Source organism: Pituophis catenifer, unplaced genomic scaffold (genome assembly GCF_029215685.1).
Source record: "Pituophis catenifer annectens isolate HBS135680 unplaced genomic scaffold, rPitCat1.0.hap2 SCAF_1, whole genome shotgun sequence".
Classification (NCBI taxonomy): domain Eukaryota; kingdom Metazoa; phylum Chordata; class Lepidosauria; order Squamata; family Colubridae; genus Pituophis; species Pituophis catenifer.
The window spans coordinates 113,745,959-113,767,315 of NW_027256881.1; the positions used below are offsets into that span (position 1 = coordinate 113,745,959).

The 21,357-nt window shown below is 41.8% G+C and overlaps 1 protein-coding gene across 1 annotated transcript in view; it reads left to right on the plus strand.

The window, feature by feature from the left end:
* UBE3D (ubiquitin protein ligase E3D) overlaps window positions 1-21,357 on the plus strand; it is a 42,135-nt gene continuing 20,778 nt past the window's right edge. The window contains exons 1-4 of the mRNA XM_070954325.1: window positions 1-119; window positions 11,832-12,028; window positions 14,654-14,744; window positions 16,450-16,678. Of these exons, the coding sequence (XP_070810426.1) occupies window positions 58-119; window positions 11,832-12,028; window positions 14,654-14,744; window positions 16,450-16,678 (579 nt within the window). The 5' untranslated portion in view covers window positions 1-57. The remainder of the gene's footprint in view (window positions 120-11,831; window positions 12,029-14,653; window positions 14,745-16,449; window positions 16,679-21,357) is intronic.

A 21,357-nucleotide genomic window follows, 5' to 3' on the forward strand; every position in this document is an offset into this window, starting at 1 on the left:
TTGAAGCGGGTTGCTTTCTCTCGGCTTGGTCCTCTTTTGGAGTCGGTGGCTACGTGGATGGATACTACTCTGTTCTTGGAGATTAGGGAGAAGATGAAGAGCGGATTGCTGATTATTCGGTACTTTATTTGTTTGCTTTATGTTTGATTCATTTCCCACTCTGCTTCATTTCCCACTTTGAGATAGGCATTGCCCCGTTCTGTTGTGTTCCATCTATTTTCCATGGAGAAAACGCTTCTTCTCTTACAGGCCTGTCTTTAGCTTCCCATTTGCCATCCAGGACAGTGGTGATTACTTTTAGTAAAACTTCTACAATATCACTCACTTCCCATACCATCATACTTTAGTAAATGTCTGTGTTACCAGACAATAAAGGCACCCTAGAGGACATGCCAACCTAGCAGTTCGAAAGCACGTAAAAAATGCAAGTAGAAAAATAGGAACCACCTTTGGTGGGAAGGTAACAGCGTTCCTTGCACCTTTGGCATTTAGTTATGCCAGCCATATGACCATGAAGACGTCTTCAGACAGCGCTGGCTCTTCAGCTTTGAAACGGAAATGAGCACCGCCCCCTAGAGTCGGGAACGACTAACATATATATGCGAGGGCAACCTTTACCTTTACCTAGAGGATATGCAGTATAGATTGGAAGTCTAATTGTGTGCCATGAAAGAAAATGTTTTCCAAACATCTTCACCATGCAGGCAACTTATTTTTTTAAAGTTTAATTTATGAAATAATAGTCTTGGATTCAAGTTTATTTGAGAAAAAAAATGTATATCTTTTTATTTGAAAGATTTCCCTAAACTGCAGAGGCAGGCCCTTTAAATGAGAAGCTCAGAACTGAATTGACTGTCAAGTATCCTATCAATTCTTCTTTTGAGGTGTACCTTGCTAGTTTATCATCCTCCCTTTGCTCTTCTTTTAAATTGCCTTTATATAGATAAGCACAAACAGTGTATGCACATCTCATGTGTGTAGCGTACATCCACTCTGCTTCTTTCAAATTAAAGCAGCTGAGTTCTCAGAACAAACTCCAGAAAGTGTTGCCCTCTATTAAAGCATATTTATCACTTAAGCCTGTGTGGTGCTGTTCTGTTTATTTTTACCTCGCCTTTATTATTTTTTATAAATGACTCAAGGCAGCAAACATACATAATATCCTTTGCCCTCCTATTTTCCTCATAACAGCTCTGTGAGGTGGATTGGGCTGAGAGTAACTGGCCCAAGGTCACCCTGCTGGCTTCCATGCTAAAGCAATACTAGAATTCACAGTTGCCTGGTTTCTAGCCTGGTACCTTAATCACTGGACTGAATTTATGCTTACCTAGCAGTACTGTAACCAAATTGAACTCCTTGAACTGTTTGAATGGAAATCACTGCATGTTGACAAAATCAAGAATGGATTTTGTACATTGTGGCCTGCAATATCTCAAGACTAGACTCTGTGTGAAAGATACATACCACCGAAAGGAAAGGGTTTATGATGCCTGGATAAATGGAAGCTGTCATAAAATAGTAACCCCAAGCACTGGATCTTCTCAGCTGAATTCTTGAGGGAGCAAGTGTAAAATAGGGAGGGCTGATGTTCCCAGAGGATCTTCATCAATTAGAAGAGAGGAGGTTGTAGTACAAGAATATGTCAGAGTGCAGTTATGCATCTTTATCCTTATGTCTCTTCTAGCCTTTAAAGCAGGGGTGAAATGCTCCCGGTTTGGACCAGATCGATCCGGTAGTGATGGAGGCGGATGGTTCAGAGAACCGGTAGCAAAAATCCGTCCCCCCCCATTGCCCAGCTGAGCTGCGCAATCATCAGAGGCTTTTTTTTTATTTTTAAAAGCAATTTTTCTACAACCTCTTTGGCCGAAAAATGCTTTTAAAAGTAAAAAAGAAAAGCCTCTGATGACCGCGCGGCTCAGCTGGAATCATCAGAAGCTTTTAAAAGCATTTTTTTTACAACCTCTTCAGCTGAAGAGGTTTTAAAAGTTAAAAAAAAAAAAAGTTGGCCACGCCCACTCACTCATATTACCCCACCACCACCAAGCCACGCCCACAGAACCAGTAGTAACAAATTTTACATTTCACCACTGCTTCAAAGGCACTGTTTTAAGTAACCGTAGCATACACCTTTCTGCTGTGGGAGAGAATGGCTGAGAATCCTTTAGAATGCAAGAAAAACATCATTCCAAACTAAAGAAAGTAAAACCAGACTGCTCACTGGAAGCATTGCAGATAGTTCTCATTTAGCAACTGCCTCGTTTAGCAACCATTTGCAATTACTATGATGATGAAATAATGATCTCTGAAAATTGAGCTCTTATCCTCAGCAAATTTAATTGTAAAAACTACTTTCAAAACTGAGCTTGATTATCTTCCAAAAGATTCTGAATTGATCACTTAAGGTCCAAACATTAAACTTGTTACATTGTTCAACATAGAGAAACTTTTTAAGTCGGTGCTTTAAAACTGAATCAACAATATTTTCCTCTTGTTTCTAAGTGTTGCACCACTTACTGAATTTAACCATATTCCTCCCAGATTCTGCAATATTGTGTTACCAAAATAGAAGAAATCCATTTCAGGAAAAATATTTTACTGGGAAGCAACTACCGGTATTAGGAGAGATCTTATATAATTCCCTAGAGAAACATAGTCCTCTAAGAAGTTATATAATACTAAAATCACCTGTGAGTTCCCAATAGAGTCAACCCTATGTGTTATACAGTATAAAGGATGACTAATGTCCTGGATAATTACAAACAACTCTGAACAACTCATGCTGGTGGAATAACAGATTTCCCCCCCACCCCCAGGTTTTGCTGGAATAACTCTCTGCAAACCTTCTTTTAGATCTCATACCAAGAAACAAAATAAGTAATCCATTTCCCTAAAATAGAAGAAAAAGATCTCAGTTCTACGTACTGTAATTATGTCACCTTCTTCCAATACTATAGCTTTTAGTGGCTTTGCTTTGTTTGTTTTAATACAAGCCCCATGTCATCTGTAATTTGCATATCATATTGGTTGGGGCTACCTCTTATTTCACTTCTGTATTGGGCCCACCCACCCACTCCCTTCCCTAATCTAATAGACCGCTGTGGGAGATAGAAAACTTCCTTGCCAGAAGCCTCAATTATTTGCTTGAAAGGGGCTTTTAAAATTAGATAGGAATGCAGAAATTATATGTTTCCGTATGAATAAGCCTTTCTTCTGAGCAGAAGCTTCTCTCACATGATTATCTAAGGAATTCCACATTGTACCAATAAGGGTACGAGGCTAAGATTTCAAATATAATTTGCACAAAGGGTTTTCAATAAAAAGAGAGATAGGTAAACAGTGTTTCCCAGGAGAAACATTTCCTTTCTAGGGTAGTCTTGCTGCCTCCTTTTATAAGCGGATATGTTTTCTCTTTTCAAGATGATTGCCAAAATCTTTCTTCAAAAATGACATTTGGTGAGGCGATTTCTAGTCCACACAAACTTATGGCACAATAAATCTGTGAGCCCTGAAGGTGCTAGTTGTGCTGCAAAATATTCAACTGGCTCTTCTAGAGTTTGTCCTGGCAGCCTAAAGATGTCCTGCAACCCAGTGAAGTTGAATCTTGGATCTTAATTGAAATTAGTATGTTGGATTAAAAGCTGCTAAAAGAGCCGTGGTGGCACAGTGTTTAGAATGCAGCACTGCAGGCGACCTCTGCTGACTGCCGGCTGATTGCAATTTGGCAGTTCAAATCTCACCAGGCTCAAGGTTGATTCAGCCTTCCATCCTTCCAAGGTTGGGAAAATGAGGACCCAGATTGTTGGGAGCAATATGCTGACTCCGTACACCACTTAGAGAGGGCTGTAAAGCACTGTGAAGTGGTATATAAGTCTAAGTGCTATTGCTAACAGTACACTGCTTAACTGAGCTGATCCATTCATTGCTGATGGATATTACAATATCCTCCCAGACTCTGGTACCTTTTTCCTGTTATTTGCTGTCCCTCCCGTTCCTCTATTTCCATAATACCTACTTTCCCATAGAAGGTATTTAAAATAACCTGGGAGATTAGCCAGCACTAGAGTACCATCATCTAGTCCATTATTTCCATGAACCTATGTGCTAAGCCATAGTGTCTGTACAATTGTCTATACATTGAATGGAAAAATGCATAGCTTTGATGATAATGAGCTTATGGAATTGAAGGTGTTGGGGGCACACTTGCAAGCGAAATTTACCATGAAGGGAATGTGTTGTTGAATGTTTTTATCCTGACATCCCAAGCATTGCTTGTAAGTGCATCCCACTTCAATATGTTTTTGCTGTGTATATATATATATATATATATATATATATATATATATATATATATATATATGTGATACATTTTTTTCTTAATAGTTTGGGGGTCAATTTTACCTTTTGTACGTGCATGTGTGTGTTGATGTAAGGATTTATTTGCATGTAATGTGTTTCTCCAAACATCATCTGCTGTGAACTGAAAATTTAGTTTTGAGCTTAATTTTTTAACACACACGCGCACACGCGCGCACACACACACACACACACACACACAAAACTTTACTACACCTATTTTCCTAATTATGTTTTCTAAGAAGCAACATTTTTGCCTCACAGAATGCCCTCTGGGAGAAACTACTATATCTTGTGATCAGCTATGCTTTCCACAATAGCTAGTTGTGAATTGGCATTCTAACCCATATATTTCATTTTTTTTGTGAAAATATCTGTGACAGGTTTAGGAATTACAACTTTGCCTGTATGTCCCAAAAAGTTAAGGTCATGCTTCTACAATCCAAGTCCTGCTATAGGTCTTCAGTGACAGAAACTGGTGCAGTTTGCTCAGTTTACAGAGAAATACAATAACAAAGAAATGCAACAATTCTGTAGGAACTCCATGCCAGGAATACAGTAAATGATTTCTGGAGGGATGATTAGGTTGGTTTGTAGTTAAGACAGAAACCTCTTGTGATGCTTTTTAATCTTAACAGGTGTATCTTGATGACGGGCTTTGGAACCCCGAGAGATGGCATGTAGCGAAGAGGGGGTTGAGGGGTTTTTTAGGAAAATTTTTTAAAAAAATTTTAAGGGGACCCGGGAGGGAGGGGGGGGTTGTAAAAGCGGACCTGGGGGGGTCCAGATAGCAACCGAGCGGGATGATGGGTCGATTAGTTGCAGCAGGAGGGTCGCGAAAGGAAATTTAACCGGGAAGCAGGGGGATGACAGGAAGGGCTGTGAAATTGAAATAATGAGTGGGAGGGGCAGGTATGACGGACGCAGGGGGCCATATCAAGTGTCGGGGGTGCGCATACGCTGTTTACGAGCGATTGCGCACTCCGGCCCCCGATGCGTGACTCGTGTCCTGGGTTGTGTAGAGTCTCAGGCCCTGGGTCCGCGGCTGATGTTGTGTAATGCCAGGTCGGTGGTTAATAAAGCCCCCCTCATTTGTGATCTTATTTCGGAGGGGGGTGCGGACCTGGCAGGTATTACGGAGACCTGGTTGGGCCAGGAGGGGGGGGTCCCCCTCGTTGAGATGTGCCCACCAGGTTTCCGTGCATTTCATCAGCCAAGGGCCCAGCGGAGGGGTGGGGGAGTGGCGGTGATTGTTAGGGAAAGTCTTTGTCCGAGGGAGACCACTGTTCCTCAGATAGCCGGATGTGAGTCCCTCTGTGTGAAGTGGGGCCGTGGGGTGCAGATGGGTTTGCTGACTACGTACCTGGCTCCCTGCCACGTGGCAGCGACCCTGCCCGAGCTACTCGACGTCATTGCCGGGGTGGCGGTTGATACCCCCAGACTTATTGTCATGGGGGATTTCAACCTTCCATCCGCGGGTGAGGCGTCAGAGGCGGCTCGGGAGTTCATGGCTTCCATGACGGCCATGGACCTGACCCAGTTAGTTCAAGGCCCCACTCACATAGGGGGACACACTCTGGACCTGATTTTTGTCTCTGGTCAGTGGTTGAATGATCTTGGTAGAGGGGACCTAGATATTAAACCCTTGTCATGGACAGATCATTCGCTCCTCCAACTAGACTTTCCTACCGCCGCCCCCCGCCGCAGGGAGACGGAGCCAACTAGATGGTTCCGTCCCAGGCGCCTGATGGAACCCGAAAGGTTCCTGACGGAGCTTGGGCCGTGCCCTGAGACCCTAACACACGACTCGACTGAAGAGCTGGTGGCCGCCTGGGAAAGGGCGGCCGCTGGAGCTTTGGACCGCGTCGTGCCTTTGCGGCCTCTGACCCGATGCCGATCTCAACTGGCTCCTTGGTTTTCTGAGGAGCTGAGAGAGATGAAGCGTCGGAAAAGACGCCTAGAGAGCATTTGGAGGACTAGCCAATCCGATTCCGACCGGACACAGGTGAGGTCTTATATCAAGACCTACCTAGTGGCGATAAAAGCGGCAAAGTCTAACCACTTTTCCGCTCTTATCGCATCTGCAGAGAACCGCCCAGCCGCCTTGTTTAGGGTGACCCACTCCCTCCTCCGGGGGGGAGTGCGGGAAGATCCCTTGCAGGGTCGTGCTGAGGATTTTGTGCAATTCCTGCACGATAAAGTCGCTCGGATTCGGGATGGCTTGGACTCCGACTGGATGAGTCCACGGGAGGAGACGAGGGCAGGTCTTGAGAATGTTACCTGGGAGGAGTTTGATCCTGTGACTCCCGAGGATGTGGACAGGGTTCTGGGTAAGATTAGTGCCGCCACGTGTTTATTGGACCCGTGTCCCTCCTGGTTGGTGCTGGCCTCCCGGGAGGTTACACGAGGCTGGCTCCAGGGGATTATAAGTGCTTCTCTGAGTGAGGGTGCCTTTCCTGCCGCCTTGAAAGAGGCGGTAGTGAGGCCCCTCCTCAAGAAGCCTTCCCTGGACCCGGCTGAATTAGCCAACTATCGTCCAGTCTCCAACCTTCGTTTTGTGGCGAAGGTTGTTGAGAGCGTGGTGGCACGACAACTTCCCCGGCACCTGGATGAAGCTATCTATCTAGACCCGTACCAGTCGGGCTTCAGGCAGGGGTACAGCACTGAAACGGCATTGGTCGCGTTGGTGGATGATCTCTGGAGGGCTCGGGACAGGGGCTGCTCCTCTGTCCTAGTCCTATTAGACCTCTCGGCGGCTTTTGATACCATCGATCATGGTATCATGCTGCAGCGGTTGAGGGGGTTAGGAATAGGGGGCACCGTTTTGCGGTGGTTCTCCTCCTTCCTCTCCGACCGCTCGCAGTTTGTGTTGGCAGGGGGACAGAGGTCGACCTCGAGGCATCTCGCATGGGGAGTGCCGCAAGGGTCGGTCCTCTTGCCCCTCCTGTTCAACATTTATGTGAAGCCGCTGGGTGAGATCATCCGTGGTTTTGGGGTGAAGTGTCATCTGTACGCTGACGATACTCAGCTGTACATCTCCACCCCAGACCACCCCAACGATGCCCTTGATGTGATGTCCCGCTGCCTGGAGGCCGTGCGGGCCTTGATGGGGAGGAACAGGCTCAGACTCAACCCCTCCAAGACCGAGTGGCTGTGGCTTCCGGCGCCCCGATATAGTCAGCAGGTGCCATCGCTGACTATTGGGGGTGAATCTTTGCCCCCCACGGAGAGGGCTCGCAATCTGGGTGTCCTCCTGGACGCACGGCTGTCTTTAGAAGAGCACTTGACGGCCGTGGCCAGGGGGGCCTTTTATCAGGTTCGCCTGATTCGCCAGTTGCAGCCCTTTCTGGATCGGGACGCCTTGCGCACGGTCACTCACGCCCTTGTCACCTCCCGGTTGGACTATTGTAATGCTCTCTACATGGGGCTCCCCTTGAAGAGCACTCGGAGGCTCCAACTGGTCCAGAATGCGGCCGCGCGGGTGGTTATGGGTGCAACTCGTTGCGCCCACGTGACACCCCTCCTGCGCGAGCTGCACTGGCTCCCAGTGGTCTTCCGGGTGCGATTCAAGGTGTTGGTTACCACCTTTAAAGCGCTCCATGGCATAGGACCCGGGTACCTTCGAGACCGACTTCTGCCACCAATAGCCTCCCACCGACCAGTCCGCTCCCACAGAGAGGGTCTCCTCCGGGTGCCATCAGCCAAGTTATGTCGGCTGGCGACACCCAGGGGGAGGGCCTTCTCTGTGGGAGCCCCAGCCCTGTGGAATGAACTGCCCCCCGAAATACGAAAGATTTCCGACCTCCGGGTGTTTCGCTGCGCTCTGAAGACCCTGTTGTTCTGCCAGGCAGGGCTATTAACATAACGTTTTAAATTGGGGTATTTTAAATTTCTGGGATTTTAATTGGAGCCTAATTATTTAATGATTTTAAATTTTAAATTGTTGTTGTGTTTTTTGTGTTTTTAAATAGGCTGTACACCGCCCTGAGTCCTTCGGGAGAAGGGCGGTATAGAAATAAAATTATTATTATTATTATTATTATTATATCATGTAAGATTTCATGGATCAAAATCAGCTTCAGAAAATGTGTAAAATACCAATCTGACAGAACAGTATTTTAAATGTGTGCAGGAGAGAGAAAAGGGAAATTATGAAAAGAGGCAAGATACAGAATTACATAAAGTGTCACTCCTGTCACAAACAGCTAATTATCGTAAACTATGTTTCTAGAAGATTAGATCGGCTAGGTGAAAGATAGTGTTCTCTCCTTTGTTGAATTCTACATTGACTATTTTATTTTGTGCTGAAATCAATTTCTGTAACTTCCGTTTACAAGGACTGCTGCCTTGAAACCTCATACAGCATGACCCGGGGAATTAAAATGCTCCTCTGTTAGATTTAGGATGTTGCTATTTCCAAAGCAACAACATCTGAATGATCTTGCAGCTTTCTGCAGAATGGCGAAAGCAGTGCTGTGCTACAGTTCTGTGGGGTACCTATACAACACCCATAGACAAGAGGAGGTGTTCTCAAGATGACACTCCTTTCTCTCTACTTTTCCCCCCTTACTCCCAAATTCACAATCATATGTATTTTTTCTTCAAAAGCCCAACTGAACTGTTTTTTCCTTGAGGGAGAAAAAGAAAACGTTTCGCTTCTCATCCAAGAAGTTTCATCAGTTCTGATGTTCAATTCTAACAATTCTAACATAGTCATCTCTATAGATTACAGAAAGGACCATTGGTTTGAAGGAGGGATAAAATAATTCATCTACAGTCAGGTCCAGAAATATTGGGACATTGACACAATTCTAACATCTTTGGCTCTATACACCACCACAATGGAGTTGGAATGAAACAAACACAATGTGCGTTAACTGCAGACTGTCAGCTTTAATTTGAGGGTATGTACATCCAACTCAGGTGAACGGTGTAGGACTTACAGCAGTTTGCATATGTGCCTCCCACTTGTTAAGGGACCAAAAGTAATGGGACAGAATAATAATCATAAATCAAACTTTCCCTTCTTAATACTTGGTTGCAAATCCTTTGCAGTCAATCACAGCCTGAAGTCTGGAACGCATAGACATCACCAGACGCTGGGTTTCATCCCTGGTGATGCTCTGCCAGGCCTCTACTGCAACTGTCTTCAGTTCCTGCTTGTTCTTGGGGCATTTTCCCTTCAGTTTTGTCTTCAGCAAGTGAAATGCATGCTCAATGGGATTCAGGTCAGGTGATTGACTTGGCCATTGCATAACATTCCACTTCTATCCCTTCAAAAACTCTTTGGTTGCTTTTGCAGTATGCTTTGGGTCATTGTCCATCTGCACTGTGAAGTTCCGTCCAATGAGTTCTGCAGCATTTGGCTGAATGTGAGCAGATAATATTGCCCAAAACACTTCAGAATTCATCCTGCTGCTTTTGTCAGCAGTCACATCAACAATAAATACAAGAGAATCAGTTCCATTGGCAGCCATACATGCCCACGCCATGACACTACCACCACCATGCTTCACTGATGAGGTGGTATGCTTAGGATCATGAGCAATTCCTTTCCTTCTCCATACTCTTCTCTTCCCATCACTCTAGTACAAGTTGATCTTGGTCTCATCTGTCCATAGGATCTTGTTCCAGAACTGAGAAGGCTTTGTTAGATGTTGTTTGGCAAACTCTAATCTGGCCTTCCTGTTTTTGAAGCTCACCAATGGTTTACATCTTGTGGTGAACCCTCTCTATTCACTCTGGTGACGTCTTCTCTTGATTGTTGACTTTGACACACATACACCTACCTCCTGGAGAGTGTTCTTGATCTGGCCAACTGTTGTGAAGGGTGTTTTCTTCACCAGGGAAAGAATTCTTCGGTCATCCACCACACTTGTTTTCCGTGGTCTCCCAGGTCTTTTGGTGTTGCTGAGCTTACCGGTGCATTCCTTCTTTTTGAGAATGTTTCAAACAGTTGTTTTGGCCACGCCTAATGTTCTTGCTATCTCTCTGATGGGTTTGTTTTGTTTCTTCAGCCTAATGATGGCTTGCTTCACTGATAGTGACAGCTCTTTGGATCTCATCTTGAGAGTTGACAGCAACAGATTCCAAATGCAAATAGCACACTTGAAATGAACTCTGGGCCTTTTATCTGCACATTGTAATTGGGGTAATGAGGGAATATCACACACCAGGCCATGGAACAGCTGAGAAGCAATTGTCCCATTACTTTTGGTCCCTTAACAAGTGGGAGGCACATATACAAACTGCTGTAAGTCCTACACCGTTCACCTGAGTTGGATGTACATACCCTCAAATTAAAGCTGACAGTCTGCAGTTAACGCACATTGTGTTTGTTTCATTCCAACTCCATTGTGGTGATGTATAGAGCCAAAGATGTTAGAATTGTGTCAATGTCCCAATATTTCTGGACCTGACTGTATGTTAGAACTGATCAGCCCTTTCTCAACAGAGGAGAAGGAATATTGCACTTTGATTCAGGTGACCCTGAGGACACAGGTAAACCCTCAAGGGGCCTCAAATGGTCTCAGAGAACGTGCTAACAACCAGATGACTGCAAAGAAATACAATCCTTCCACCCAACCACCCCACCATTCTATCAGAACCCATCCTTCCATGCCCTCACAATCCAGTCTTGTCGGTACCTATTCTTCCATTCCGCCCCCCCCCCCGCCCCCCGCCATCATAACTGGTGAAGTTTCTTGGATGAGAAATAAAATGTTTTGTTCTTCTTCCACAAGGAAAAATCAGTCCACTTGCCTTTTGAAGACAAAAAAGCACCTTTGAAATAACTATGATGACTGGATGACTGAGAATCTCCACAGACAATCACTGGTGGTTTCTTATTTTGGCAGTTCCCCATCCTAGTGCAATTTGGGATGGCATCTTTCACAATATTTTGTACATCTCTCAATTCTAAAACCTGCGAGCTCCTTGGACTGCAATGTGATCAAACCAGTCAATCCTAAAGGAGATCAACCCTGACTGTTCTTTAGAAGGCCAGATCCTGAAGATGAAACTCAAATACTTTGTCCACCTAATGAGAAGGAAAAACTCACTGGAGAAGAGCCTAATGCTGGGAAAGGTTGCGGGCAAAAGAAGAAGGGGACGACAGAGAATGAGGTGGCTGGATGGAGTCACTGAAGCAGTCGGCGTGAACTTAAATGGACTCCAGAGGATGGTAGAGGACAGAAAGGCCTGGAGGAACGTTGTCCATGGGGTTGCGATGGGTCAGACACGACTTCGCAACTAATAACAACAACAACAGTTCTAATCAAGGATACAGTAGACTTCATTATCGGCTTGCTTTCCATTTGTGCAAAATGCTGGATTTAACTGATTTAATTATTCCATATGTTTATTTGTTTGCATTGCATCCATTTATGAAATGAGATACATGACTTTCCCAGCCATGTGGACTTCTATTGCAACTATTTGCTAATGGGACATTATTGTTCTTTCTTAAATCCCTGTAGTGAATTAAATCCAGAAAGCTGGCCTGTGGATATTACTCTGATGCCTTCTTTAATAGAACTAAAAAGTGATAAAGCTTGTAAAGCTTTCGGCCTTCCGCCAGAGGTCAGTATTGTGCCTTCTTCCTGTCGAGGACTGCAATATCAGCCAGGGGAAGGCTTACATATGAGGCTGCTTGTTCAAGCAGTTTTCAGTACAAGTAAGTGTGAATTTTCCTTTTTTCCTTTATTTCTTTTCTGCTGATGATCTCCGCTTAAAAGTTCAAAATTAGGATATGTTAAGAGTATTCAAGGAAAGTTGCATTTACCTATAAAACATTGGACTAGGAAAAAAAAATAACGTTTAGTAGTGACATTATAGATAAAGTAATCACAATTGGGGCTATTTCTTTTTTTTCCTCATTATTTCCAAAGTTTCATTGGTCTGATTTTATTGGATTTATTGCTTATTCCGTAATTCATGAAAATAAATATTAATTGTCATGCTTCCTAGGAAAACATAATGACATATTCTAATATGCAAAATATTAACAGACTATTAAAACAGCTTTCTTGGCTGAGATTTTGAGATTTAAGAAATTATTCTGTTCGCGTGTATCAGAATATGATATTTTTATTCCACTGCTATTGCTACATGTTCTGTGTTTTATTTTTCTCTTTAGAAATCTTAGCTCCACCTACACTTACTAAGAGCTAAACGTCTTGATTCTATGCAGGTTATTTATCAGTAGATGTATATAATCACCTCATAAAGAGCTGTGGTGGTGCAGTGGTTAAAATGTAGTATTTCAGGCTAATTCTGCTGGCAGCAGTTCAGCAGTTCGATTCTCACCGGCTCAAGGTTGACTCAGCCTTCCATCCTTCCGAGGTTGGTAAAATGAGGACCCAGATTGTTGGGAGGTGGGGGTGGGGTGGGGGAAATATGCTGACTTTGTAAATTGCTTAGAGAGATCTGTAATGCACTGTGAAGCAGTATATAAGTCTAAGTGCTATTGCTATTGCTAGAATTCATAGGAAATGTCACCTGCAAAGAGGAGACTTTCCAGTGTCATGTTATTCATAGATAGGATGTAGCATTGCATGACTGGATTCGTGTTTATATTAGCAGATCTTTATAGCAACTTTTGGGAGGACCAAATATTTAATCATGTATTAGTAGAATATATTTTCATAATGTTCATTTTAATGAAGCCTTTAATTTTCCAACTAATAATGTTAATAAATTTTTATAATGATTTTATTCTTCAAAAACTTCCAGTTCCAACTTTATTAATGCATAATTACAAAGACCAGCCACATGTAATAAAGAAACTGTAAATTGAACTAGGAGTTGACGTTCAAAGTCATGAAGTGAAGCCGGGGAGGAACAGCCATTTCCCTGGTCAGGCAGAAGTTATTTATTTATTTATTTATTAGAATTTGTCAAACAAAAATGAGAACAAGAATAAAAGAATAAAAATATAATGACAGGAACGATAGGCACGTTAGTGCACTTATGCACGTCCCCTGTACTAATGTCAACATTAAGGCTCCCAATCTCAAGGTTGTGAAGAAAATGGCTGTTGTGACCTAGGCTCACTTAGTCATTACAAGACACAATTAGTCCCAAACAAAACTGTTTTATTATAACAGTTGAGAATTACTTCATTCCCAGCTTAGTCCAAATTAATTCCAAAGTAAGTCCTTCAGAAAAAGTCCTTCAGGCTTATCACAAACCTTTATCTTCTTTGGCACCCTGCCAAGGCCTTTCTTGGCAAAGTCCCACGAAGTTCAGAAACAAGAGATGCCGACTGGAAACAAATTTAGCAACGTTGCTTTCCTACAAAGAGCCCAAGAGCCTTTGCTGGTCTTTTAAGGCTTATGGGAGGGGTCAATAATCTCCTGGCCTTACTCTCGAGTTGTCCCTTTTGCTTTAGCTTCTCTTGCCTTCTGGCAGCTCTGCGCATGTGTGCACTAGAAACAGGCTCCTCCTGTTCCTCTGCCTTTCTGCTGCCTGACTCTGGAGGCTCCGGAATCTGCAGATCACTCCCAGATGACCCTGGCCCGAATCACTGCATCCAACGCAGAGCCCTCATCCGGGCCTTCCCCAGACTCCAGGATTGACCCATGGTCCTCCCCAGCCTTTTCACTGTCTGACTCTGCTGCCAGCTCTGCAAGCTGCTGGTGGACCACAACACTGGCCAAATCTCCACTGATTTCAGAAGGCCTTATATTGAAACCTACTGGCATTTACTGCAGGAGATAGATAGCTTCTTTTTTTGTCTACACTAGAGCAATTAATGTACTTCTGTCGTGTCCATGAACTTCTGTTATAAAAAAAATCCTGAGAGTTGTGAGTCAAGAATCATTGCCACATGGGGCATGAAACCTGATATTTGCCATTTTGATCCTTGAGAATTACAAAGATCCCAGACTAGCAGTCATCATGTCACCGAAGGCTTATCCTCTAAAGCAATCTTTCCCAACATGTGGCTTTCTAAACATGTGGACTTCATCTGCAGCATTCTCTAATTAGCACAGTTATTTTTAAGATGAGAAGTTCAGCAATCCAGTCATCACCAAGGCTGGGGAAGTTGCTCCAGAAAGTCTTTGGTTCAAATCTTATTTCAGCTATGATCTTGTTATGTGATCTTCAAACTGTTGGGTTAAAATCTATTGTGTGGAATATGGTGTGATAATAAAAGACTCCCTTTCAGGAATGTTTCACTCATTACTGGTGAATAAAATAGTATAAAAATATTGTTGTTGTGAATCCAGTGCTACACTAAATTCTTGGTGTGACTGTAGTTTTACTGTTGTTAGTTAAGTTCTTCAATGTCTTTCAGAATTGACACCAGCTGTTGGTCACGGTCTAAAATCCAAAAAGAGTTGTACTTTTTTCTGTCAATGTTGCGGGGAGAGTGTAATTAATAATAGGTAAATACTGTACTCTGAGATTTTTCCTATTGATGAATGCATTTGCAAATCATTCATACTAGAAGAAATGTAACAGCTGGTGAAATTTGTACTCAGATAATCTGGAAGTAAAGCCCAGGTGAGAAAAATAAGGAATTTGGTGTCCTTTCGAATGGTTAAAAATCTCTGTGGCCCGTATACAGTAGTTCTTGTACACTATGAATAGCTTTTTTGTTACCCCTGTTCTTTTTACTTTTATTAACACCATCAATATTTTTTGATGTCTTGCAATGTTGTCTTGAGGCCTTTTCAATTGAAAAGCAGGAGATGAAGGTTTCCAGCAACAGCAAAAACATGGGTCATTTTTAAACTGGATTAAGTTTTAAAATCAGTGGCTGAGAAAATGGTAGTCATGTTCAAAATGTAAATGTTGTTCATAATTAATTTAATTTTTTTTTTATTGGCGTATACCAAACATGCGAAGATATTCCGTTAGCATGTTTGTCTGGTTCACTGTATGTTTCTATAGGAAATTTTGCTTTTAATCCCAAAAAAGGACTTTTTCTCTCTCCATTTAGTCTTTGTGTCAGGCCAGGAACACTTTCCCCCCCCCCCACCCCCACTAACTGAAACTGCAGAGACTTTGTTACATTACACTAGACTAGTTAATCAGAAGCTGCCTGTTTTTCTATCTCAGAGGTCACAAAACCATGATTGTTGAGGACTGGAGAGGTTGTGTCATCTGACTATTGAACCATGTTTATGCTTTTCACAGATTGTTTTTCTGCATGAGATATATAGGCATAATACTTTTCATGGTACTGCCCTTGCCATTCACCAGATTGGAACTGGGTAGCATGCCCTTTAAATTAATTTTGCTCAGCTCACTCTTTTGGCCTCGACCCTTCTTCATTAATCCCAAATATCATTGCACATTTGCTTTATAGGAACACTGAAAAATAAATTGCAAGGGTTATTTATCTTTTTTTGCATTACATTTAGTGTGACAGGTTTTGAGTCTGGGGTGCAGGGAAACCTAGCATTGTTTGCTATCAACGTGTATTGCTTTAACACAATCCTAAACAAAACAATTATGAGTGATAAACAGTGCAGAAAACACTAAATCTACCATTATAAACTTTGCTTAATGTCTGAATAATACAGGAAAATGGGTTGAGTCAATGGGATTATTAGTGAAGTCCAGTTTTTCCTCCTTGCCTCAACTAGCCATAGTCACATCTGTATTCATTCAATACAGTGAATGAATTCATGAATATTTTAGCTGCCATCTTCAAAAGAAAAAAAAATGCAAGGCTACTTAGTACTTGCTACTTTAAGAATCTATTTTAAATTTCTACAAACCAGGAGACTTTGAACTATGTCTGCTCCAGCCCGTCGAATGTTTAAGGGTAGATTGTTTTTTGGGAAGTACATTTAGTTGGAAGCTGCTTCCTGTTCTGTCACTGAATCAAACCATTCAATTCCATTAATAGCCGTAGACCAATTTTTCCCATGTGGTGCATTATGCTGAGATACACAAATACAGGTTCTCCCCTGCAAAGTTATAATTTGCCCCTTGTTCTCCATTTTTATGTACAGTTCTCAGCATCAGAAACATCAGAAAATCTGGTCCCTTTTCTTTATTCATACAATTGTTCTGCAGTCTGTACAGCCTGGATTTTTGTTGTCTCTGTTATAGTAATCAACTCATTCTCTTCTTGGTTAGGACATTTCTCCGGGTTCTTTCCCTTCCTTTTGAGAACTGGAGTGATTTGGTTGACGAATGGTGTTGCCATCCTAACCCTTTCAATGATAGCCTGCTTCATCCCCAAATTGATGACTGTTTTCTTGGGCACAATTACCTCCTGATTAATTCAAGAACTGAGTTATCGGGAACAGAATCTGGAAGGCTTCATTCAGAGGATGAGTGGACTACAAGTAGTGAGTCTCTCTTGGTAAATATATACAAAAAATAAGACAAAAGACTGCATTCCTTTGAGCTGCACAATTCGTTCTCTGCTATTTTCATTAAGCCAGGTACTAGAAACTGTGAATTCACCACATTCTGGCCATTATGGGACTTGTAGTCTGACAGCATTTGAAATCCCAATTCCTGGATTTGAACTCTTGTATAATTGTTTAAGGGGTGGTGCCAAAGATTTTGGAGATCGTAATAACCAGGAGATTTGTTGGTATAGTTGTTGGAGTTCACCAATAGTGCTTAAGCTAGGAAAGGCTCATTTGGCTGAAAAACATAACAGGCTGAGACATAAACTATGTTTTGCAAACCATAGTACTTGAGTTTGCTTATTGTGGTAAGCCAAACCCTAACAAATCATTTCGTAATGTGGTGCAGTATGCAGACCCAGCCAGTAGAAGGTTAAATGACATGTGCTTTTGTTACTACATGATGTTCTTTGGTAAAAATAAAATAAAAATAAAAACTATAAACTCTCACAACATGAAAAGTATGGCTTCTACAAAGAGCTTTGCAAACTGCAGGCAAATTAACCAGAACATTATAAAAGCAAAGATATCTTTCTGAGATCTATGAATTATTTTTCACCCCTGTGGTTCTGGAAAAATCCAATGATGATCTCTTCTGGGGAGCATTCAGCAGAATTTATTAGCCATTCTTGGCATCTCTTGTGCCAAGGATGGAAATTACATCTCTCCAATACTAAAAGATTTTGAAAGCAGGATCAGCAGTCAGTTACTATGTGGGACCGAGGTGTGTCTGATTAAGGACTTTGGAAACTTGGTTATTCAGTCCAAACTTCTCATAGCCATTTGTACAATCCATCACTGCATATAAAATAGCTCTTCACATTTGGAGTTTGAGTGATCTGAATGCAGTTCTTCCACTTTACCTAGCTGGCTTAAGTAGCTTTTATCTCTGGAGCTTTTGATGCTTTTGAAGATCAGTCACTTTTTCACACAGCACAGCTTTCTGTCCTCCTGGAAATCTTCCCGTGAAATTGAGCTGCATCTTTACAGACTTAGAATACCTTAAATGCCTTGGGTTAGACAAATAAAATGTTCCTTGACGCATGTGCAAATAATGCTGAACTTCTAAAGACTGGAGTATGATTTCTGATCATTATTTGCTTGGAAGAGTCAGGAGTTACTTGTTTAACATTATTTAAATAGGATGCAGAAGAATGTATCACTGTAGGTTCAACCTTACCGATGGGAAAATGTAATGTTCCTATTGCCACTCAGGTCTGTTGGAGCAGGTGAGAAAGTCAGTGGCTCATATATAATTGCATTGCTAGATTTATAGGGAGCCTTATTTATTTTTAACAAGCTCTTACTGGTTTAAATGTCAACTAGAACAAAGAAAGTGCATGTTATTTATTTACTATTAATGTGAAAGAAAATTGTGCCACCAAAACTACGCAATCATTGCATTTGTTTGTCATCTCTTATTCAAAGAAAATTAGATATTTCATTATATAATTAATTTAATATGAATGAAGGTGAATATGTCCCAGGATAATGTTGCAGGACCCAATCTGGGTTGGTCACCGGGACCAGAGGTTTAGTCTTCCGAGCTTTCAGACTCGTGCTAGAGCCCATCCTCAGGGAACTTCTCTAGCTTCTCTCTAGCACACACTGTACTAAAGAGAAGTTCCCTAAGGATGGGTTCCAGCACAAGTCCGAAAGCTTGGAAGACCGAACCCCTGGTCCCGGTGACCGACCCAGATTAGTTCCTATTTATATATGATTTAAATTTTCTTTCAGTCAGTGCTACATTGGTACTACAATCTTTTTTTCTTTCTCTGGTTGTAAACAATAACTGAAAGTTCCCAGTTATCTGGGGGGAAAAAACGCAAGAACAATAAAAATCAATAACATTCAATAAAATCACGAGCAGGATCCAAACCCTTGTATTTATAACCGAGAGAGCTAAAGGCTTGTAATATAATCTCCTTCCCTTGCTTCTTCCCCATACACAAACAAATTATTATGTGTGCTTTTCCTTTGAAGGCTATTGTTTCTCATCAATCTTGGAGAATGCTGAAGTGTATTTTCATCACTTGGCAATTGTAACATCAGGCAATAACTTGATCTGTGAAACAGTCGTCACAAAGAGAAAGGACTCTTGGCCAGCCCTCCATATCACTTGAAACAGGACTCCTTAATGGAGCATTTCACCCACCTTGTTAAGTCTCAGCAGGTGATAAGTCATTAAATAATGAACCCAGAAGCAGCACTCTTGCTTGTGTGCCAACCTGTGTGCCACTGACACCATCCTATTTCCTGTGCTTCAGACAACTCTTCTCCAAATCATCACACAACATAATTTTAGATGCTCCAAGGTCGCAAACTGTTCTAACCGCTTATCTCTAGAGGAAAATGTTTCCTTCCAGACAATATCAAGGACATTTTCAGATAGAAGTGGGGAAAAAAATAATGTGCAGTTAGCCAACAGCTGAAAGTTGTCACACAAGATACATTGATTTAATTTGCGTGGCAAAAACATACTGTTATTTCTGTTCAGGTCAGCAAAACCATGGAGTTCTTGGTGCGTGACCTTTTTTTATCATCAATACATGCAGTTCTAATCAGAAGAAAATATATTGGACCACAGAGTGGAAACATCAGAACTGAGTGTGAAGTGCATACTCTGCACTCTGAATGTTGATTTTGTAGGAAAATGTTTTAGACCCTAAACTTTAGAGTGTACTCTAAATGAATATAAGCTACTTACATTCATTGTGAATTAATTAATGGACAATTAGAATCAAACAAAAGCAACTAAGCCAAAAACAATTAGCCACAGTGGCTTTGTTAAAAACAAAAAGAAAAACCTTCCATGTTCAGCAGCTTCTGCATATTGTGCAATAAGATAAAAAGAACAGGAGAAGCCCCAGAAGGGGAGTTTGCATTGCCCATAAAGCTAAGAATTAGGTATGGCAGTAGAGGGAAGGAACTTGGTGCCTCAAACAATATAACCAATGGCAAAGAATTGGGGAAATTCTGGAGGCACTAATTGAATTGACCTGGTCCTTCAGAGTTTGAGAAATTTTTGTCAGCTCTGCTTAGAGATAATCACAGATTACATTTCTAATTCCTGGATCAGAAGGCCCTCCAAACAGTCACTGATATTCTAGTGGCTTCACAGTTGGACTCAGGGGTCCAGTTCCCACCCTGGGGACCAGTTTTCTGAGTGCTCATGCCAGATGCGTGTTGCACGCGCATGCACAGGTTCCATAAAATTGAACTTCCATGTTGCAAACAAGGAAAGGAGCAACGAAAACAGCTGAGGAGGGCCAATTCAATCTGCCGCCCCTGATCAGCCAGTCCAAACCAGTAGAATCCCACCACTGGTTGGACTGTTGTAGAGGCTTCACAATGCTCCAGATGTCTTTAAAAACCTGCTGTTCTCCTGGGCCTTAGGGAAGGATATTAGCTGAGGCTGTTGGTGATGTTTCTTATTAGAGGGAGTGTGGTTGTCTGGTGTTTGTGATTTTCTTTTTATTATTTTCCTTTAATTCTTTTATTTTTAGCATCATTTATATTTCGTGTGACTAAGAGTCATTTTGGAACTGGGCAGTCTCTAAATCTCATAAAGACATACATTAAATCAATCAATCAATAAATACTCGTAAAACAATACGCATGGATACAGTTGAAAACAAAGCAGACTTAGTTCCAATCCAGATGGTTTCTTTTATAATTTTAAATTACCTAGCATAGTTTTCAGCCAAAGTATAATTAAGATTAGTCCCCTTGCTTACTGTATATAGATTCCCCTTGTTATTTGCAGGAATTCTCTTCCTGCTGAGCAACCTGAGATAATGAAATCACAGATAATGAGACTGTGAAAAAAACATCCACATTATAAATATCTGTAGTATTCCAAAAAATGTGGCAGAAACCAGATATGCAAAACTGTATGTATTACAGACACTAAATTCTAGCACATATTTTAAATTGTGGATATATCACAAGAAACCAGAAAATGAGGCCATAGATAATGAGTGCCAGATATATGGACTGGATAATTCCTCTTTATGCCATAAAATTAGGGTTCAATTTAATACAGAATTTTAGGTTTGCTGCTGGGAATTTATGTTCAATTTATGTTGCACAGATTCAGAATGATGTAGATTTTGGCTTTGGAAAAAGGCATATTTTCAAGTCCATGTTTGGTCCTTCTAAGGAATTTTAGCTGCATGACCTTTTTTTAGTCTAGACAATGAAAAGAACTGCCGACATATTATTAGATATACTCAACAACTTGAAAACAGAACTCTGGACTTGGATTCAAGGCATAAATGCAAGGACACCTCCCAACTTAAAGCATCCTGTTATTTTTATACCACGAAAAAAGCAGCAGTGCAAAGTTCCCCATCACTGGCTTCCTGCAAACTCATTATCACTTAAGGTCCCACTACACAACATTTAAATCCCACTTTTTTTTATCCTGTCCTTTGTTTTGGTAAACTCTCAGATGAGCTCTCAGATGAAAAGTGACTGAAAGATGCACTACTTCTACAGTATGTGCTAAAGAAACAAATGGACAGTTTAGTCCAAAGTTACCCAGTGAATGTCAGGACAGTGAACGTCAGAGAGGTAAATCTAGATTGGTGCCCTTCAGACCTGTTAGATCAGAATTTCCATAATC